General features: G+C 35.5%; 2 protein-coding genes and 1 long non-coding RNA gene across 4 annotated transcripts; 1 reads left to right on the forward strand and 2 right to left on the reverse strand.

Moving 5' to 3' along the window:
* Positions 1–761: 761 nt before the first annotated feature.
* On the reverse strand, positions 762–2,945 carry LOC138935593 (silk gland factor 1). Its single transcript, XM_070300276.1, has one exon. The coding sequence runs from the start codon at positions 2,749–2,751 to the stop codon at positions 1,237–1,239; it is 1,515 nt and encodes a 504-aa protein (XP_070156377.1). The 5' UTR covers positions 2,752–2,945; the 3' UTR covers positions 762–1,236.
* Positions 2,946–3,993: 1,048 nt separating this feature from the next.
* On the forward strand, positions 3,994–19,659 carry LOC138935596 (uncharacterized). 2 transcript variants are annotated; one of them, XR_011447259.1, is made up of 4 exons: positions 3,994–4,602; positions 16,614–16,751; positions 17,583–17,705; positions 18,839–19,659. It is a non-coding gene; the product is annotated as an uncharacterized lncRNA (long non-coding RNA). The 2 variants fall into 2 exon arrangements; XR_011447260.1 differs by having other exon boundaries at positions 3,995–4,602; positions 16,614–16,674.
* On the reverse strand, positions 18,146–23,901 carry LOC138935594 (uncharacterized). Its single transcript, XM_070300277.1, has 2 exons — positions 23,818–23,901; positions 18,146–21,938 (listed from the first exon to the last, which is right to left on the reverse strand). The coding sequence occupies exons 1-2, from the start codon at positions 23,835–23,837 to the stop codon at positions 21,593–21,595; spliced, it is 366 nt and encodes a 121-aa protein (XP_070156378.1). The 5' UTR covers positions 23,838–23,901; the 3' UTR covers positions 18,146–21,592.
* Positions 23,902–23,930: the final 29 nt, after the last annotated feature.

Consider the following 23,930-nt stretch of genomic DNA (forward strand, 5'->3'; position numbering starts at 1 on the left):
AACATACAGTTACGGACATAAGTTTAATACGAGCAACGAAGATTGTATACGTATGTAAATATTATTTTCCATTTACTCCTGTCAAAGGATAATACATAGTAATGTCACCTTTCTATTACTAAAGTTTGGAAGCTGAACGTAAATACTGTTTCTGCTTCTTATAAGTCTTTATTTGAAACTCTATGATGTCTATATTCTCATTTTTAATCTAGATGTTTGAAAACTTGCTTGTAAAATGTGTGATGCGATAAATGTTAAATTAAAAAATAATAAATTTTCTTTTGCGCGTTATTTTTGTCAATGATAATACAAACATATATATAAAATACAAATAAATACACAACTGTTTTTTTCTTCCAAATAGCACATAAACATTGTACAATGTTTGTATGTAGATAAAGAAATGAGTTTTTATATAAAAAAAAAATTACTATTACAGCATAAGGAACGTAATGTCTTTGTGCGAGTCTTGCGCATTGATTAACTTTTCTTTTTTTTAATTCCCTTCATTTTAAACCTTTGTACCGTTAGTGTAATTCAATATTTGAATTTATTCGCGAATTATATAATCATTATATAATACTCGAAACGCGCGTCGAGAACGATTTAAAACTAAAAGAGAAAATATATAGAAAAGGAAAGAATATAAAGGAAAAGAAGTAGATGGTATAACTGAAAGAGAGAATATAAAAGAGAATATCTTACAGAAAGTGGAAAATATTTTACAATTCTCTCGAAAGAGACTAAATAATTTGCATTAATTTGTTTAGTACGATCATCTACTAATTGGCAAAATATAACAATCGCTATTTGCGTCTACTCAACACTGGTAACATAATAATTTAGCCGATCGTCGAGACGATGAACCGTAACAGTGAGCCGAAATACCCCGAGGAATCCTACCTCCCGACAGCAAGCACTCTACCGTCTGTAGATGACGTTTTCCTCGTCCTCGTCCTCGTTCTCATCGTCGTACTCGTCGTCGTTGTCGGGCGGCCAGCAGACGATGTCGTCGTTATCGGGGCGACGGGCGCGCCGGCGCGATTGCGTACGCGGCGACGACGAGACGGTGGACGAGGTCGCGAGGGACGTCGTCGGCGCCGCGGCCGTCACGGTCGTCGCCGTGATCGCGGACAGATCCGACGTCGGGGATGGCATCGGGATTGCGGCAGCGCTGGCGGCGGCATATGCCGCGGCAGCGACTCAGGCTAAAGCGTAAGGGTGGGTGGCGTGATGTCACAAGCCCGGCGTGGCGGTTGCGACGGCGGGAGGCGGTGCGCTCGTGGTGGCCACGCTCGTGGCGTGATGATAATGCGGACTCTGATAATACTCTTGATGATGATGATTCGTCATGTGCATCGGCCCGGCGGCGTTCGTGCCGGCGTGCATCCCGTTGTGATGATGGTGTCCGGGCGGCGCCGAGTGCGCGTGCGGATGATGGGGCGAGCCAAAGTTGGTGTAACTCTGGTGCAGCTGTTCGTACATCTTCATCTCGGGTGGCTTGGTATCTTGGGCGCCGGGCGAGGTACCGGTCGTATCTCGCGGCAATAACCTGTTGATGCTGAACGGATGATTGGCTGCCGTTCCATATAGCGGTTCCTGCTTCAAGCTACCCGTCATACCGTGATGCAAGGTCGCGGTATCGGACAATAGGTGCGGATGGAGGCTGCGGCTGACCATAGCTGTAAGCTCGTCGTGCGCGGCACCGAGATCGGGCACTAGGAGGCCACCGATATCGGTGGTGTCGCTCTTCAGGGCGGTATGATGTTGATGGAGACTCGCGGTATGATGATGGTGATGCGAGGGCACCAACCCGTGCAGATCCTTGTCGTCTTGCTGCGGAGGACCGCCATGGTGGATGGACGAGCCGGTCTTCTTGGAACCAGGCGCGCCTTCGTGAGTGGGTGGGCTATGTTGGCCAGCGATAGTCGCGCCGGATGCAGCCGCCACCGCCACCGCTGTCGCCTGATGCTGCTGATGTTGTTGATGCTTGCTGTTCTGCCTAGTCATCTCCTTCTTTTCGTCCTTGAACCTTTTCTGTCGTCGTAAATAACAACCGTTCTCAAACATATTACCACTGTCGGGATGCAGCGTCCAGAAAGATCCTTTACCAGGCTTGTCCGGCGTGCGCGGCACTTTAACGAAGCAGTCGTTAAAGCTGAGCGAGTGTCTGATGGAATTTTGCCAGCGTTGCTGGTTCTGTCTGTAGAACGGAAATAGATCCATGATAAACTGATAGATCTCCGAGAGGGTCAACATCTTGTGAGGCGCGTTCTGTATCGCCATGGTGATCAAACTAATGTAGGAATACGGTGGCTTCGCATGAGTGTAGCTACGACGATAGGATTTCTCGTTACGCGCGCGCTGCAGCGCCGAGTTGGGCGAGTCCGGTTCGGTGAGAAGAGGATCCCGACTGACGCCGGTACCGCCGCTGGGTGTCAGGGGTCCGTATCCGACGGCACTCATACAAGCACCACCGGTGCCCATAGAAGCGCTGCCGTAACCGCTCATACCGCCACCACCCATCGACGCCATTCCCATCGCTGAACTCATGGTGCTCATGTTGAAGCCACCGGCACTCTGCGGGCTGCAGCTAGGCCCGACCCCGACGCCCATCGACATACCCATCGGCACGCAGCTCATCGAGTTGATGGAGCTATACGTGGGCGCCATACTGCCCATGCTGGACATCGCGGCGCTGCTCATGGCACCCGCATCGCCGTAAAGTTTTTGCGACTGGAGCATGGTCATAGAGCTCACCGGTGCCGAGGTGGCCTGCTGTCGCGTCGTCGCTGTCAAACGGCTGTCATGAAATCCGCGGTACCACGGCTGCTGGCAGTCGGGTATTCCCTTAATCTTTTCACCGGGCGAGTTGGGACGACCTCTCGAGTCGTCCGCGCTTTCAACGGTAACCAAGTAGTCTCGTATCGCTCTCGTCTTCCTGTCGAGTCACGAGTCACAGAGATTCCTGAAGTCGTATGCGCGGAGAGAACGGAAGACGCGCGGTAATCGCCTAGGAAGGAATCGCCTCGCACTCTTAAACTCTCTCTCTCTCTCTCTTTCTTCACCAGAAATAAAAACTTCACCGAGAAATTCTTGCCGCTAACACTGTGAATGACACCGAGTCGACAAAACTCTCTTCTGTCACAATTGGCAAAGAACCGTCGCGTTTCCTCCTTTCCCGCGGGAGATGAGAAAAGTCTCGACGCGGGATATCTTCGGGGCGAACACCGCGGCGGCGTCAGCGAAGCGCGTCGAAGAAACGCAGACAAACTGCGAAGACACTGTCCTCTTTTTCCCGGAACACGATGCACAGTCCGTTTGTTCGCCGGGAAGATGCGCATTCGATGCACGAAGCGAACGCGGTCGCGAGAGAGTACCCCCGCGGGAGAGATAGGGGTAATTGTTACCCCAACACCATGAGGGCACGACGAACGCGCAATGCCGACGACAGGGAAAGAGCCTGCTCGCGCGTGTTGTACGACGTGGACGAGTGCGCGAAACAACACCAACCACTACGATGACGGCTGCTCGACGGCCGCGCGCGCGGTCGGTTATTTGATCGAGCGGGGCCCTGTTTGAGCCACCTCACCGCCTCTCACCACACACTCCGCCTCGTACCAACGTGAGTCTCTCTCTCCTCTCTCTGTGTGCCGTGTTGTGGATGGAGGCCGGTTAGCGAGTGTACTCCGCTACTCTTGAGTCGGCGGCTCTTGTTCAAATATACCCCACCGTTGCTTGCGTGTGCCGCGCCTGATGGCGCCGGAACCGCCAATCGTAGCCGGGCCTTCCTCCAATCGTATCGCGTTCGACCAATCGGATGGTGAGGTTGGTGTGGCTGTTGGTTCCCTCGGTTCCCGTTTTCAATCGTCACATAGCCGTATCTTGTGCGGCGCCGCAGCCTCTTCTACCCCTCCGGCGTTATCTCTCAATGAAGCGCGCATGCTCGCGTCGCTCGTGCGCGCCAAGCCGATCATCCCTCGGAGCGGAATTGGCTTGCGCAATTCCACGCGAGACGCCCGGCTCCACGACGCACGGCCGTGCCGTGTCGTGTCGTGCCGTGCCGTGCCAAGCCGTGCTAAGCCGTGCCAAGCCGAGCCGAGCCGAGCCGAGCCGAGCCGAGCCGAACCGAACCGAGCCGAGCCGAGCCTGGCCGGGCCGGGCCGCGCGACGCCCGTGCCGTCGCGGCGCGAAGCGCCGCTTTTCCTCTCGTCTCATGTCATGTCAACTGTCGTCTGCCACGCGTTTGACAACCGGCACCTCTGCTCCGTGCGTGCGTGAGTGACGCGGCCTACGCGTCTCTTCTCGCGAACGATCCGCCGCGGATCGCGCGTGTTTTCGATTCGACCAGCTAAATCTCTTTTTTTCTTTCTCGTCAAGTCTCTTGCTTGAATCAGAATCGTCTAACGATATTTCATGAATCGGAGTCATGATTGATGAACAATCATAATCGTTTCGTTTAATAGATAATCCGGCGAGTGAATCGACGTGGATTATTCGCGATAGTGTCCGACGGAAGACTCGCGAGGGAGACATCCTCGACACGAATCAGATCGCGATGGAGTCAACGAGTACGACGCGGATTATGACGCGGAGACATAGGTACAATGCCATGATTTGTGTATCGCTGTCGTGAAAATCTCAGTTATCTTTTACTTGTCAAATTGTCTATTAATCATTACACGTTATAATATTACGCTTCGTATATGTTTGGAATGAAAATCACACACACATACACTCTGTTATCTCTATTTGTAAATGCGTATTGGGTAACTATATAAGAACCAATAGTGCTCTCAAAGATTATAAGCAGCTTAAATAATATTTGAACTTTCGTAATAATCAGTATAATTCAACCTTCCTTACAATCACGTAAATATTTGTAACCATTGAAGAAGCATCTTATCTATTTAGATGTATTACTGTTTATTAGGGTTTTTAGATTAGAAAGTATATATTATGTGCATTCTTAATTTTTACATATACGGGTAATTGTGTTGAAAATTGTGTGTGTATGTATATATATATATACATATATATACGTATATTTACGGGATAATTATAAGGAGATTAACATTTTTATCTTATCTAAAAATATCTAAGCTTTTACATTACTCTCTCGTAACGTAATCTGATAAATATTTACAATAAAACAACATAATCTTTAAGTATCCTTAAAACTAAGAGAGAGAGAGAGAGAGAGAGAGAAGGAGAATGTGTAGAAATTATATACATAATGTAAAATAACGACTTACACTCTTACAAGAAAATTAGATTCATGATTTGCTTTATTCATTTATTGCAAGTTCATTCGTCTCTTGATACTATTGTTAATTAACTTTATAATACATGTAAAAAGATCTTCTTATTCTTTTATACGCCGTGACATGAATTTGAAATTTTATTAATATCATTTACTTCAAATGAGTATCTTTCAGTTCCTCTGTCGCTTTATGATAAAGTACAGAGTATATAGATATATTGAAAGAGAGAAACAAACTCGCTATATATTAACCAGTACCTATACACGCTTACATTCTCAACCCACGATCTCGTTTCAATTCTCATTGATGTCATCGAAATTATCTTTATGCATTATTCGCGCTTTAACTTTGCGTAGATGCAATCGCCTGCCATTTAATACACGTAACAGGCATCCCGAAGAGTAGTTTATGCCAATTGCTAATTACTTTCGAGTGCTACATCTTCTACAGCGAGTTTCTTCAAGTATATTCCTAACGTTTTTTTTTCTTTTTTCTTTTTTTTCTTTGATGCGAACAAGGAACACACTGGTGTCAATATTCCGATAACACTTTGTGCCATAAATAACTTAGAAGCATCTATCTAGAATCTAGATAAACGTACGCCTCAGACCTAGATAAGACGAATTACTTGATAACGTAAACAGCTTGGACTCACGTTTTCTTACTATTAACACAGAGAAAATCGAAATTTCGTATCAAAATTATTATCACGCACACATAAAATTTCATCGCCAAATTTATATATAGAAGATGAAAAGAAAAAAATTTTTTCCATCGTACAAAAAAATCAATGTGAACGTATAATATTCATCTTTGACGTTCAATAAATATATTAAACATTAAAAACCCGCGCAAAATTATTTAAAATTATTTATACTATAATTATATAAATACACAACATATTATTAATTAAATAATTGAGAAGCATCTGCAAATATTAAGAGTGAAAGAAAAAATGTGACAATTTACTTATAAATTGAGAATGTTTTCTAATTCAATGTATCTTTTAGACAACATTGAAGAATAGAGATTATTTGTTAACACAATATCATTTGTTGTCTAAAGAGAAATAAAATTACCTTCTTTAAAAAATAGGATTTTTTATAAAAATTAGAAGAATTAAAATGAAATATTAAAATATCAGATTATATTTGTCATTTTTGTATATCCAAGTCCAAGCTGTTTTTTATAAAAGAAATATCATTTAAAAAATAAATTAAAGAAACACGTTCAGGAACGTGAAAATAGTTTGCGATGCTCGAAATTAAATCCAATCGCATAAAAAACAAACTTTTCCTTATTCTTTTTAATAATTCATATTTAGAAATTTCAAACTCGCTTATAAACGAACAGAGATGATTTCACTATAAATGTTTATTAAAAAAAATTTGTATCAATTTGAAAATCGTAAAAAGTATCTAAAAATATCTACCGAGACTCCGTCTTCTGTTAAAAATATAATTAATATTCTAATATTTCAATTTCTCAATGTTTAAACGATCACGTACAATACGCTGATTAATATTATTATCAAACAATAATACAGCGATAATAAATAAATATTGCAAAGAGAATTGCAGTTATGAAACTATTAAATATTTCGAAAGTTGTATATAGAAATATACATAGCCGCTTCTTGTAAGGTAGGGAAACGGCAAAAAAATAATTGTGTATGATGTATTGTATATTACATATATCGAGAACTGCTATAAACTATTTGCGACAATGAATAGCCGCGTCATTTTGCTGATCGATCCCGTCGGCGTCCTCTGGCATGGCGTCGGCATTAACCGACGGGGAAGTAACTGTCAGAACGCAATACGACCGTGTTCGAGAGCATACATATCCACGCTTCTTGTTATCGATATTCCTGCAATCGCGTTGCGATTAAAATTGCATTCACGATACGCGCGAAAGATTATTTCAACGCGTTATTATAAATTGAACCCATTTTCCGGAGCGTCGTAATCGCGAGATCTAAAATAAGAATAAGAAAGAATGTGCTATTGTTTCGTACATTTACTACCGATAAGACATTGAAATTAAAACAAAGATATAAAAAAATTAATATTTCGTGCTAACAAAGAGAAATGAGAATCAACTCGATGAATTTATTACGATTCGTTTACCCAATCTTAAACGTGTATCTGAGTTTGTTGTGATCATAGTTTTATTATGAAAACATTCTGATGTCATCGACAAGATTTTGCCGACTATGTTTTTACCGAAATTATTTCGTTGATATTCTAGTTTTGGCCTGGCACGCATTCAATGACTTTTGTTTATAGCCAGAAATTTTTAGTTTGTTATTTCCGTTGTTTATTGTTTGTTTCCGTAAAACATGTGGAATTATTCTTTTGTAAAGATAATGAACTCATTACTTACTTAAATGCACAACAGAAACAGTATACATGCATTAAATAATGTTCATCGATCGAATGAAAATATTCGAAAACTATTTGGATACATTGTGTCAACAGTAATAACGAGAATAAATGTGTATTTACGTCAATGAATGTGAATACATAACATTGGCCAAACTCGATGTCTTCCAAATAATGCCGATAAAGATATTATCAATGAATTTCATCAATGATTTCGACGATCTAATCTTTTTATTCTAAACTACTTTTTGTTTCGCATTTCCATACAAATGTCAAAAATATCATAAAAAATTATAGTTTCACGTTGAATCGTCCTAAGAAAAGACAATAAAAGTATCGATCTGCCAATCATGCCAGTTAGTCTTTATGTGTTATTGTAAACAAAAAAGTAGCATCGCATTATTACTGAATATTATTCGCAAATTGCTTCAAGAAGATTGTCGTTCGCACTCATTTTTACGATCGCTAGATCATAAATGTCGTAAGATTATCTCGGCGAAATATACTTTACTGCATTTCCTTTTCGATTATAACTGATCATTCAAAGCGAGATATAAAATATGATTGAATAAGTAAATAAGTATCTCTTACGCAATGTGCTTTTAATTTTTATTGCGTTTATTGTATCTTTGTAGTCACGTGACTCGATCCGATTTGAATTATTTATCTAAACCTATTTTTTTTAAACACGTACAGAAAAAAAGTATGTCTTTGTTCGATAAATCTATATAATGCATCGAACCTGAATATTAAACAAATTAGAGGGTTCAAAAAAGGTACCCACGTATTAGATATTTCATTTATAAATTAATAACGTTTGATAAAAATCGTTTCTGATTATTATAAAACTGTACAATTTTACATTATATAAAATTGTACGATTTTAAGGAGCTTTGTAAATTGTAAAATATTTACCATATTGTGAGATATATAACTTGGATTATATATTTTCTCGCACTTTTTATTTGTGTAGACAGAATGCTGTTTAAGCAACTTTCACATAAGTTTCCGTAAAAAGCAAAATTTCATGAGCCACGCGAGGACAGCTCGCTCATAGTTTTATAATTTAATTCAAAGCACGAGAAGAAAATTGCGCGGAATATCGTTTCGTTGCCGCGACGATCGAGGAATCGACGGCATACACTCGATAATTCAAACGTTTAGAGTCGGCTAATACTTTACTCGAGAGATTCGTAAACACACACGTATACACAATATATATGTGTATATATATATATATTATATTGTATTGTTATATATATGTATGTACACACACACACACACACACATGTATATGCATACAGGCACGTTCACAACGAGCATCGGCGGCGCGTTCGTTACAACGTTAGATCCTCGCCGAGCACCCACCTGTACACCGGGTCTTTATCGAGCCACAAATTGTTTGCGGAATGAAAATATTGTCCCTGTAAACAAGTGACTACATTGTGCCGGGCGCGCCGTTCTCTTCGTTATAACAAATCGCTCCCTCCGCGCCGCATGGCCCCTTGAAACACACGCAATCGAGAGAGAAAGAGAGAGAGAGAGGAGCTGTTTGTTTCGGTTAGTACCAATCCTTAATCTACGATTAAATAACGATTTGCTATTTGGCCTAGATTATCGCGTATCGTGGATCTTCATCGTCTCGATCGAGCACTCAACGACCATGCGTAAACGCAGATTAATTGAAGTGAAGTTTTTACACAGATAGAAAAAAAATTTTGTCTGAAAAAAATCTAACAGTCAGAGATGTATATGTTGTATCGAATTTTGAGGAAATCTTCTCTTCACCGCAATTATAATACACGATGAATTACGAAGTTATTTCATAATGATAGTAAATGGATTTCTTGTAAATTGGATTTTTTAGATAGAAGGAGAAAGAGAAGAAAAATATTTTACAAATGATTAATGAGGACTTAGTCTCTTTGCTATATATTTCAAGTTAATTTTAATTTAACAAAAATATTATTGAAATTCACAATCGCATGTGCAATAAGAAATTCAAGTTTAAATAATGCTTTAAGACAGTTTTAATTAATTAAATATATAAATAAAAATTTTTTTTTTTCAATCAATTCTTAATGTAGAATTATCTATGTTTAGATTTGTATTTTATAATTAATAGCAGTCACTATACAAATTAAAAGCTTAAAAGGATCAATTCATGGCTATTAAAAATTTATATATTGTATGTACAATTTTTGTATCAAAACGATCAATTTCGAAATTGAGATTGAATTTCTTTTAACTGCATTTTCATGGCTGTCCCAGCTTCCAGCTAGGGGTAAATGCGTAATTATAGTGCATGATTACGCAAACTCGTGGCGCGCTAGCCAAAACAGTTCATTTGAAAATTTTATCTGCCCGAAATTACCTCCGTTTAATTTTTACCTACCGCGATTAATTAATGATTCATTTATTATTCATGAACGGATTATGACGTAATCGTGCGATGAAAATATATTACCAATTCAGCGATATTAAATCAATTATATATTAGCTTTTATATATCATTATTTTTAAAACGCGAATAATCGATGCTAATAAGAGAGATGCGGGAATAGAAAAATATACGTGCTATAAAAATATAGAGCGTGTCCTTATGTTTCAAGATACTCGTATAAATAATATAAGTATCAAAGGTACACTCAAGTTTTAATTAAAAATAATTTTTTTTTCACGTAATTCAGAAAACAAAAATTATTATGAATATATAGACATTTTCTATTTTCCAAACTTCAAGATCCGAGAAGCGTGAAAAAATAAAAGGGTTTAATAAAGCGGAAAATTTCCGCTTATTTGAACGGTCGAATTTCCTGACGTATTAAAGATTTATATAAACCACATAATATACTCGTGCTTCTCGATTATTGGGTATATTACTTGGCGATCGAGTCCCTGTGTGCCGAGAGGATTGTTTAACTTTCGTAGGCACGGAAAGAGAGGTGCGAGCCCTCCTCCTCCCTCTCTCTTCCCCGCTTTCTGAGGTCCCAGCGCAGCTTGATAAAAAGTGTTTTGTCATTTTTATAAGGGGGACACAAAGAGGATGACAGGACGCAGGAACGACCGGCTGGACCGAACGCAGCTTTGTCGAGTTCCTGAAGGATCCTACCTGGGTTCACGTGGGTGGTCCTCCCTCCCTCCCTCCCTTCTCTCTCTCTCTCTCTCTCTCTCTCTCTCTCTCTCTCTCTCTTTCTTTAGCCCCTCGTTCCTCGTATTATTAATGCTGGTGATAACTCGTCGGCACACAAGGGCGTTATATCGCCCTTTCCTTCTCTCGGGCCTTCGTTCGTTTCCACTCCTTTTCTATACGCGTTGCGTTACTGCCTGAATGGCGCACGCTTCGCACATCCGCGAAAAGGACGATCGTATATTTATGGAGACGAAGATCTTTCACATTAGATTCTATCCTCTTGTATCTATTTACTTATCCATTCATTTTTATTTAAGCTTCTCAACACCAAATTATTTTTTGATGTTAGAAAACATGTATTGAACAGTATCTTCTTTCTTGGAAATATATATTTCCATATTTCTTATACACTTGTATAAAATATTACTAATAAAATAGTTTAATTAATAATAATTTAATAGTAAATAATAAAAAATCAAGTTTCCTAATTTTTATTCCAAGACAATATTTGTCAACTTAAATTCGGATAATCGAAGTGGAGAATATAAAATCTACAGTACGCCAATAGAAAAGTGTCAAATCTTCTAACAAAACAACCTATCAACATCCTGCGCCCGTTTCCGTCAGAAACGGAAGATATACTCTTAAATCTTCTCGGGCTTTCGACTGGTCCTTCGTATCCTTCAGAAATCCGTAGCAGATCCTGCTTCGCCCTAGAAAAATATCTCGGGACCTGAATGAACCAGGACGTCATATAGAGTGTACATGTACCTGTCGCAGGCGATTGCGGACGGAAAAATTCTGACATGGACGGATTTGTTGTCTCAAGGATTCACTCATAACAAACCACGCCCGTGTCAAGAAGTCAATATTTCGCATCGTAAAAAAGAAAATCAGGCAAGTCTCGTGCCCAAGAAGTCAATATTTCGCGTAGCAGAAAGGAAAATCACGAGTCTTTCTTGAAATCACGTATCAAAACACATAGGACGATGCGATGTAGGTCAATTTTTTGACAGCTCGACGATGCTCGAGAAAGTATGAAGCACGCAGAGGCGTAAACAATCGATAATAGAGCATATTGAAAACGGAAATCGTTTCTATGTCGAGTTTAATGGAGGATAGTTTGGAGAGTGATTTCCTCTTTATTTTTAGACGCTATTATTTCGTTCATATATCTGATACGGTACGATAAGGGATGACAAAATTTCTTCACAGCCGCTGAATCAAATAAAAAAATCTCGCACTTGAAATTCAAATGAATGCGACTAAAGTCAAAAGTCGACAAATAAATATTATAAGTTAGTAAACGGGCGTGTTTTGACTTTATAAATCGTTGTCACAACATTTTGGTGCGAGAGACATGAACACAAGAAATATTTTAACTAGATGTTAAGCGCTAATATAAGCTAATTTATTTCGGATAAACATAAATATCCTTAATCTGACCGTTTAGTCAAAGAACTTCGTAAGTCCAGCTGTAAAAACTTCACCAAATCTGTCATATTTTGTCATACTTATTATTTCTCCATAATCTATAAATCCTCCAAAGTTCATAATAATCTTTTGGTTTTGCCCGTCACGTTTCGGTGAAAAAAATTCAAGAAATTATATTGAAAAAATATCTGCGATAAAATAAAAATTAAAAATAATAATTTGAATAAAAATTGTAAACTTTAGGGTTGATTGTCCTTGTACATATGGTATGTGCATATTGAGATATAATATTTTTACTTTGATTAATATAAAAATAAAATGTCTGCAGAGAGTTGCGTCTAATAACGCAAAGCTCATCGCATATTAAATCGTCCAGAAAATCGGCAAATAATAAAATATAGCTTCTAAATAATTAATTTTAAACAATAATTATCCGTTAAACTTCGATCCATTGACATTTTGAGAGCGATATCGCAATTTGTATTCGAAAATTAGACTCGTTACATAGAACGCTACATATTAGATATCTTAAATACTTCAATATCTATAAATACTTCAATATTCTCTAGAAATATTTTTAGATATATCTTTAGGAAAAACGTATATTTATATACATATGACATATAGTTAACATTCATTCGGATAAGATATACATAAAACGAAGATTGCTTCCTTTTTTTTTTTAACTCTCCCCCTTCCCCCATAAATACACTTTAGGATCACATATAATACATCATCTTTCGGTCATCTTATTGTTAGCCTTATCTCCCATGTGTGTTTTATTGTCTAAGCGGCTCTTTTGCCGGTTATCGCTATCTCGCATCAATAGAAAAATAGAATGTTTTGTTTTTGAAAAACTGCTTTTTTACTATAATAAATTAATCGTGCTTATTGTGCATTATTTACAGATAAAGACAGTAGCAAGGTTATTAATATTTCACATTTCTACTTTGATTTTGAAACAAGAAGAATTCAGATGATTCATCCAAATCTGCATGTACAAAAATATGAAAAAGCTTTCTAAAATGTTAACGATACTCTTGAAAAGAATAAAATATAGTCCCTCTTTATTTCTACGTATTTGATAAGGCAACGACTAACCATAAAGCAAAATTAGAGGGGAAGGATTATTGAGAATTTAGCGGTTTCCGAATTTAACCGCCGAAAGGGTTGAGGGGGTGGACTGTTGTGGAGGGGAGAAGGGAAACAACCGCGAACGCGGTAACTGTCCGCAGGAGAGTATCCGGGAATATTGAGCCACTTAAAAAACGATATTTCGATGTGTGTGCTTTATCGGGCACAAACCTGGCGCAGACCGGATAGTCACGTGCTGTGCGTGCCTCGTCGAGGATTTCCCAGATTTGCGATCCCCGAATCTCGCCGAGACCGTCCTCCTATCTACGGACGAAAACCCGACTCCGCGGCGACGGGGCACCCTCGATCGGCCGAAGGCAAAAATAATAGACTCGTCGCACGTTTTCATTCCCCGGCGTGGCGAGATCGGCGGCTATTATCTGCTGCACCCTCGTCCTCAACGCAAAAACCCTTCGAGGATAGGCGCAATCACGAAAATTTCACCCTAAACATTTTCGCGCGAGAGATGATGGCGACGTTGAAATTGGCGATTTCTTCAGAATCGATTATATGATCAATTTTTATTCGCCGATACCGCTTTATTTAGACTCTTCGCTATTAATATATTTTATTTGTTATAGTCTCCGTTAATTTGACGCCGGTTAAAAATTTTTGTTGTCGATCTAAAGGCACTGCAATGGATTCAATCGTCAAATAATTAATCAATTCAATTATCATTGATTCCTTTTAGTCATAAGTATTTTGCATTCATCTAATTTTCCACACATGATTGTTCCTTAATTATTTCTCTTCTAGATTTACATACAAGGTATTTATTAAGTAATCTAATATAATTGATGATAATGTCTGACGATCTCGATAAACTTTCAAGTTGAAAAAAAAAAATTAAAAATGAATTTCCTCGTAGCGGATTAAAAATCTGTTAAAGCAAAAATTTTTATTTCTTTATTCGACGAAAAAAAAAATGTTGTTTTTACCGTACTTTTCTATTAATAGTCGAATAAATAAGCGATTATTTCGAATAATTCGTGCGAAATATTGAAGAGAATACGCAGCGTTCTGTAACATTTTCGAGACTCAGAAGCGAGCCAGGGAAGATTTTCGATATTTTCCGAGAGCGAGAAGGACGTTCCTGCAGCGCGTCGTGTAAAAGCACGTATGTGGCGAATCGATTGTGCAAACAAGAGAGCGCCCCCGTCTACCGCGTCCTCTCGTTAAATTTCTGTTTCACCGTTTCAATGCAAACGTTGCGAGATATAAAAGTTGCAAGCAGGCCATCAGGCCAATCCGAAAAGTTTTGCTCTGTTTGCTCGCCGCATCTAACTTATTAATAGCGTATAATCGCAAATAGATCTTTATTTATATATGTGTAAACATTTTCGCCTCGAATATTTACTGAACGCGTATTTCTTAATAAAATATTTTAAATTGTTTTTCAATGAAAAATTAATCGGGTATCATTTTTTTTCGATTCTTAAAAATATTAAATTTTAAATATCCAGATAAAAAAAGAAATATTAAATGTAAAGATTAATATATTAAATAAGTTTCAAGTTAAAATTTTACTAGGATCCGTTTTGCACATCTAGAGTAACTCTCTAGATATAATTTATATCTTAATAAGAGGATAGATTTTGTAAATGGCAATAGAATTATATAAAGTAATGATATATTTTCTCTTTCTTCGGATAATGTTTTGTGCCTAGGATCCGAAAAATAATTCCTGTTTTCGAAAAATATCATATATGACAACGGTTTCGATATTTTGGTCTGTATTCACATCTCATTCTTAACTAAGTATGTCTCTGTGCGATTTCGAAATTTTTTACCGCTCTTATATAAAGAATATACGAGTCGAAACACCCGCGCTTAATGTTAAGCGTGGACACCCGTTTCGGTCATTTTTAACGAGCCGTGGTCGTGTCGCGTAGCATTAGTCGAAGTCGATCGATGAAAGCATTGGAAGACAGACCAGGCACAGGCAGGTGGTAGATGAGTCGCGCCGATCAAACGCCTCGAATTGGCAGCGATTTCTCGACCAGCGGCCGCAGCCATCCACTGTCGGCCAGCCGCCACTTCCGTCGAGTCAATTTTAATAATTCCACCCTCTACCTCCCCTACGATCCACCTTCGTACCGCGATGACTCGCACGATTTTTCTGGCAGCTTTCAATTATCCGAGGACCCGCGCTCCCACGAACGCGCTCGCGAAATATCGATCGCTCGTCGCTCTCTCTTTCTCTTCCTTTCTAAGCGATCGTCGCGTTAGCGGGCGTAGGCACTCGCACCGGAAGTAGGCGGAACGAGAAATTACGAGTTGTAGTAACGAGAACGTGCGTTATCGTCGTCCGTAATTACGACTTTTACGATCTCTAGAAATATATTCGAGCCGTTCATCGGGTTCTAATTGGCTGACTGTTACATGGAGTGTCCCCAAATTACCGCGTACACGACAGTTTTCCTCGTAAAGAGTTGAGACTATTTTTCCTTAACGAATTTGTCAAAGAATCGATAGTTTGACAAGTTGTAATCTGTTAAAATTGATAAACTTCTCAAAGACTTTTATAATCATCGTATTTATTCAATTAATTTCACGCGTATATTCTATTTTGACATAAGATACTTTTTAATTTAATTTTAATGTAATTACTGTAATGTATTCAATGTTAAAATTATATAAAAATACATAATATTCAAGCAGAGTTTTGCAATAGAAAAATCATCGTTGATACAAAGATAACTCAAAATATAGGTATACTCTGTATTACAATTATTTTTAGCTGCGTAATTAATATTGTGTTTAAAATCGAAAGTACAAAACTCGATAATAAAATCTAATACAATTATGATTTGTATAATTGTAATAATCCATGATATATCAATGCTTATTAACTCAGCAAATTTTTATAAAAAATCAATAATTATTTTATAAGAAAATAAATAATAGGCAGAAAATAAATAATAGATTATAATTGATTTCATAAAATACGAATAATTTTGTAACGTGTGTATCGAGAGATTAATTATTTGTAAACGATGAATATCGTATAATGCAATATTATTAATTATCATTTCATATAAAATACAACGCAAAATTTTGCTAAATATAATAACATTAAAACAATATTATTATAAGATTGAACAACATAGTTGCAAGTATAATTTTACATTATAAGAGAATATAATGTTTGATGATTAAAAATGAATAATATTGGCCGGAAATATATTGTATGTAATAGATAAAATTGTTATATATAATATAATACACTTCACTACGAAAAAAATTTTTCTATTCATCTTACAGGAAGGAATATTACCGCATCAATAAGGATTTTAAATCCCTTAATAAAAGGCGAAAAACCAAGGTAAAAATCAAAAATAAAGATTATTTCGGCACAGATGATGTATATAGTAAAAACTGGATAAGTCTTCTCTACACCAGGTAATATACCCTCTAATATATCCTTTTCGGTTGCGGAAAACCGACGTTTTCGGTCAGTCGGTGAACATGAAAGAGAAAGAACTGAGACTGTGAGAGAAAAACGCTGTCATAAAACAATAATCGATTTAAAAGGGCGGCACGTTTTGCTAGACCTCTTTCTTGAAATTTTTGGAGGGTCTTAGATTATTTTAGAAAGGCGCAAAATTCTGCCGTGCAATTAAATATCCATATAATGTAACATAATTATATATTATATATATATATATAATAAAAAGATAAATTCTCTAGCAAAAAAGTCCCTAAGGCCCCTATATTAAATCTGTTTCCTGAATTAAATATTCTTTTAGTTTTAATATTATTATATATATTTATTACATATTGTTTCGTTGCGTTTAACAGTTGAAATTGTTGATTCAATGTGGTCTAGCTACATCGAAAAGTTTATACGCATTATTTGATTTTTCTACTTCAAGTATCAATAAAATAAAAATAATACACACATAATGTTACATAATTTTTGTAAAATTATAATAATATATAACAGATAGATGATTTTTTTTCAAAAAAGAAATAGAATCGAGACTTAATTTTTATCGTTATCAACTCTATCTGAATTATATTTTGTAATAAAAAAAGCTTACTGTTTTTTTTATTAAAAATTTATTTGCCATTAAATGCCATGTAAAAAGTTTGAAGTAAATAATGTAAAAAAAAAAAAAAAAAAAAAAAAAAAAAGTGTTTCCGTATTATATTTATCTTTGCTCATTTGTCGATGAACCTAATCTAAACAATATCGACGCCATCGATATATTGAACCTTTTATTGTTTCAGTTCGATCTTCGTGGGAGGCAGCGCAGCGCGTAAAGATAAACATCCATACGCAAGAATAACATCTTTCAGGTCCCTCTAATCACAACACTTGGAGGATACCTCGTATATAAGCGAGGAACACGAGTAAGAAAACACTTTTGATAGAGCCATCAGAAAAAAAAATGAGAAAACGATCTGGTAATGCATCAATGCAGATCATTATTCAGGATAATACATGGGAAAAATCGCGTGCGCAATATATAAACCGAGTTTAACGCGAATTAAATAAATTTCATGAAATCTTGTGACGCAGCAATTAAATGACTGGATTAAAAATAAGGAAGCAACAATATGTCAAGTGGTAACAAAAAACGTCAGACATACAAAGTTATATATATATACAAATTTGATAAATATAGAATTTTTAAGTTGATCAAGGTATTTTTATATAATGTAAGATAATTAAATATATTTTATGAACATTATATTTTTTTAATATAATATAGTATTGTTAATACTAATATTAATAATATTATATAATTTAATAATCAAAGTAAATTGATTATTTTATATACGTAATTTTATTTGGATTATTTTGATACATTCCACGCTGTTCTACAACGTTTCGCAAAATCGCAATAATTAGAAATAGAACGACGATTTGAGCTATGCTCGATTCTAATGGCACTTCGAGTTCGTTAAAAAGGATAGTTACATCATCTACACATCACATAATATTTGCGAATGTCTTGGATGCAATTATCAATTAATAAATCGTTCGAGACATTCGGGAAACGCTTTTTTAGCTCCTTTACGTTATAGAAATAAATAAAAAAGATCGAGCTCTATATAAAATCTTACCAGATTTTGCCAGTATATAAATTTGCTCTGCAAAAAATAGTGAATTACAAGGAATTAATAAGAATTGATGCACAGCAAAATTGAGAATTTTCATAATTCACGAATTTTCGATATCAAAATTTAGTTTAAAAAATTTGGAATTTATTAAAAAGTTTGTTCTATTTCTTTCTCATTTTTTTTTTATAGCCCTCTTAAGAAAATTCAATAATTTATTCTTTAAAACCAAAATGCGGTAAAACTTGTTTTATATTGCAAATGGAATTATATTATTTTACTACTCATTATTTTACTACACTCAAAACAAATTTGAAGTTATTTGTTTAATTTCCAGTTTATTTCTCTTAGTATAATTAAACTCCTCGATTTAAAAAAAATAAATTCCTGTCAATTCATCTTAATCCAATTATTTTTCACAGAATGCAGAGGTATCTCAACGCGAAACGTGTATCAACGGCGAGATAAATGGATATTACATACATTTTAGATGGAGGCACGTATGAAACTTGCGATACGACGCGATACTTACCTTACCGAACAAGTTTCGGATAGGTTTACCTTATCGCAGCAGTAACTTATGATTACCCCGTGTTCCGAACAAGTTTAGTACAAATTAACTTCTACCGATCTACATGAAGTAAAACGGATAACGATTGGCCGTTACGGAGTTGTAATGACGTTATGTTATACAGGGTATCTAAGCCTTATTCTTTGTTATAACGTTAAAGTCACAATCGCCCACGCGACGAATAGTATCGCGTTTATCTTCGACCAATTTCTACAAAAAGTTATACAAAATATGACACGGTATCTGCTTATAATATGCGATTAGAGCGTGTTATCACTCATAAAACTACGTCTATGTTTATTGCCAGTTGGGGAATATATTGGTAGGAATATCCGTAATAAAATGCAGAATGTCTATAGAATACATGTCGTCTACGTATAAACAATATCGGCGAAGACACGATTAGGTGAATAAATAAATCTGCATGTACACTATCCCAACACACTGTATGATAGCCTATGTGATTCAAAGTTAGAAAAAATCTATTATTTAATCAAAGTGACAAAATCGTAGCTATTAATATAGGCAGTCTCAGCCAAAATTTAATCGTCCTGAAAAGTAACAATTGTGCCAATCAACGATACTTGTTAATTCATTTGCAGCTCAAAGTAGTTATATCGATCGCATACATTTTATATATAAAATGTTAAAGATATTTCTATATATTGAAAACTCTTAAGGAAATATATAAGTACTATTATAAAAAATTGTTTAAATACTTTTATGGAATAAAGTATGTATCTACTCGCGATCTTTAATAAATATATGCAAAGATGGCTAAAAAACAATAACAACTATTGTCAAATACGAAATTAAGATAAACCTATGTAAAGATACGATATATACGTATGTATATATTTGGAATAATTTTTCAAATATATAATCGAAATGATATAATATATCGATGTATGATTCCAGATAAAGGAAAATAATTTAGCAAGATGCTTAAACACATTAAAAAATTATCTTTATGCCAATATATAATCTATTAACATCCATAAAATCTGTTAAATTTGTATCAAGTTTTGTTGAAAGGCATAAACAGGAAAAAAAAAAGTTTTCCAAATTACGTTACATTTTACGTCCAAAAAATATATTTTTACAGGATGATTGTCAAGTAAGCTTATTGGTAATGAGCATTAGATAAGATAAAATACGATATGATAATAGATAAGAGAGATATGAAATTATCCCTTCGCGGCCCAAATTACTTTCCACAAATGAGCAAGTATTAAGTTGCGTGCTTAGTTTAATCATATTTAGTGAGTCAATTATTATTATATAAAAAATAATTATTATTATATAACAATATTATTATTATCAATATTATTTAAAGGAATATATTTATGGAAAAATATTCCGAAAAGATAATTTGATGATTATAATCATACATTGCTTTGAATGTTTGGAAAATTATGCGAAGAATTGCCATCACAAACATTACGTCATATCTAGTCACGTCTCGACTTGGAACTAAATTAGGGGTGAGGGGAAAGAGAGGGTAAAATAGTTAAGTTAGAGTGAGAAGAACAGAATAACAAAAGGAATAAATCCACAACATAATAAAAGAAAAGGCAATATAACAAAAAATTATCTAGATTAACATAACATTGATCATGTAACAAATAAATTTGCGCGCCATAAATATGCAAAGGCGCGAAATAATTTATGAAAAGTTGTATATCGTTCTTTCAAAGTCACACATCTCGGAAAACTATTTAATCGCACGTTTAAATCAATCAAATTGCATCGCGCAAAGTGCAAAGCAAATATCAATATATATATGTATAAATCATCTTTCACACCCTGCGCTGCAATCACATTCCAGTCAATTTCGCCAGAATTATTATAAGTGCGCAGAGAAATATTTTATGTAACGATACGTCTCCAACGAAATTTTATGCGCTTAATCGTAAGCAGCATTCAATAATAAATAATTATTTCGAAAATATATACGAATTAACTTACGAATTATTTAACAAATGCTAACAATCTCGATGATGCATCGAATGATAGTTCCTTTTTTTCTAATGGATCGGAATCGAAAGTGTGTAACGATCGTTCGTAAATAACGAGTGAACGATCGCAAATGAAGATCATGAAGTGTATAAAGTGTTTCAATCGATAGAATTATATCTCTGAGAGTCTACTCTGGCACTTGAACAACTCGTGAACAAATTACAGTAAACAAAATCTACAATTAATATGTTACGGAGCAAAGGTGATTATTTTGCGCTTTCATAAAATCGCTGACAAGTCTGTAAAATCACCTGCTGTATATCGATGGCTATAATAAAAAACAAAAAAAATAAATAAATACATTTTATAAAATCAAAACAAATTAATGCGATGATTTTATCGAATCGAAACAATTTCGTACGTTTGCTTTCAAAATCGTCGGTAATATTTTAAATTCAAATGGAGAAAAAAAATGCAAGACGTTGCACAAGACATTTTGAGTTTCAATTATTATAATATAATACGAAGACTTACGAATATAATTGTCGATATACGCAATAATTTTACACAATTGTTAGAGATTTCATAGAATCGCTTAAACACCGTGACATATATATAAGATAATCATCGCACTTCCGACACATGCTCAAAGATCAGTCACGGGTCCCGATAGATTTACGTTGCTATCGATCACGAACGAAGCCTTGGAGTCGCACGGAATCGACGAATCTTTATTACTTTTAGACGCGTTCGGTTTTCCGTCCTGGGTATCATCGTCGTCGTCGTCGTTGTCGTTCGCATCATCGTCTTCCACCTCGTCCTCGTCCTCCGACGATGATGACGATGATAACGGTACCCGACTCATCATCAATTTCTTGGCCGGACCTTCAGGAATGTGATTCACATCGGAAACAAGAACGTCGCGAATCCTGCTTATGGCTTCCGTGGGACCGTTCACCTTTTTACGCAGTATCTCCACCAGCTTCTCTATTCTGACAAATCATGTTTCATGTCACGTTACATTCATTCATGCCGACTTGGGTGCCGTTCTTGCACCGCTGATGCATCCAAAAATGTAAGAATTTCTTTAGAAGCGAGCAAAGCAAAAGTTTCAGCGAAAAGCCATGCTGCCAACTAAAAATAGAAGAAAACGACGCGATTCGGTGCCTGCCATCCAAATGAAACTTGTGCTGGGAGAAATCTTTCCAGGAGATGAAATACGATGAATCTTCGAGGAACAGAAGGAATATCATGCAAGCGGGATTGCATTCACACGATATAAATTTATGCAGATGATCTTGTGGGAGAAGATGTACATAATAGTTTAGCAAAAGTTCAATCCAAGTTATTATTATCATAATGGCATGGCAAATTAAAATATTTTATTGTAAATCAGTCTCTCCCCTAAATGGCATAAGTGAGTGAAAGAAGTATATTTTGGGTAAACATTTTTTGAGAATTAAACTTTCGCTAAAATTTTTATCATAAGAAAATCGTCAATAATATTTATCTTAAGAATAATATAGAAAGAAATATTCTCTCTTTTTCTCTGAATTAAAATTATATACTATAATATTCAAATCGAATATGAGAACTACACTAAAACTTTCTTATTCTAAGAGAAAAAAGAAAGAGAGAGAAACATAATAATTTTTGGTAAAAACTTTAACAAAATTTTCAAAATAAATGATTTTTAAATATTTATACGATAACATATCCAAATATAATTATGATACATATGGTATATAAGGACTATAATAAAAATATAAATTCAAACTAACTAAGAAAGGTTACGTAAAATTGTTAACAAGTCATGCAGAAATTATGGCAATAGCAATTATTCCGCCATTTTTTATAATAAAGTATATATACAATATACAATATGGCACAATATACATATATACATATACAATATATATAAGAAAACATTATACGAATAAAATTAAAATTAATAAAACTAAAAATTCATGAAATTAAAAAAACATAATGTATGAATAAAAACATGCTATTAAAATTCTGATATACTAACAATCAACCAGTATTTAATATTTAACACACATTGATTAAAAGATATTCTAAAATTCATTAAAAAAGTATTTATTATACATATCTGCTTTTACATATATTTAATGCGTATTTATAACTATTTAGATAATTATAGCTATCTACATAAGATAAACAATCAGATATTCATGATAAATTAACCATGTATCAAAATTTATATAACCATGTGTGTAGCAAATAATTATAATACATATTAAAATGTCTGCATACTTAAATATCAGCTGGAGCAATTGCTATATCGATCTATGCAAAAAGTTTATTAGTCGTTACGTCATTAATACTAATCAATCATTATTCTTTATTTCTCTTTCCGTGAAAAAGTTCTTGATAAAAAAATATTTTATGTTAAAATAAAAAAAGATAAAGAATATATAGCGGAATACAATTATAATGGAATAAAAAAATTGCTATCTTCATTTAGCAGATATCTCTTTCTCCAATTCCTCTGTAAGATGCAACGCTATAAAACAGTGTTACAAAATATCACGAATATACTATCAATGAATTACGTTATTCCAGTATCTATGTTATTAATTAACTGTATATATACATTATTTCATAGACAAAATATATTTGAAATATTGTTATCGAGCTATTTAAAAAAATAATCGATTGAGTAAACTTCAGAAAATAAATTTTTTGTTCTTTCAAAGTAATATATATGTATTATTATAGCTTATATATGTATATATATATGTATATTTTTTCAAATATTGGTATAACGTAACTCCCCTGAAGCATGTAGCATAAATTAATAAGTCGAGCGTGTACGAAAAAGCATGCATGATGAGTGAATAATAGACCTACGTGCTATTCGACATATACATAGTAGTAGCCTCTAGTAGAAAGCCCCTTGAAGCCCCTGATATCGCCGATGCGAGAGAATAGCGTGATATTGCTCTTTATTTTTTTTGTTGCCG

The sequence above is a fragment of the Polyergus mexicanus genome, unplaced genomic scaffold (assembly GCF_030449975.1).
Source record: "Polyergus mexicanus isolate NDT 795.1 unplaced genomic scaffold, iyPolMexi1.0 SCAF_8, whole genome shotgun sequence".
Taxonomy (NCBI): Eukaryota; Metazoa; Arthropoda; class Insecta; order Hymenoptera; family Formicidae; genus Polyergus; species Polyergus mexicanus.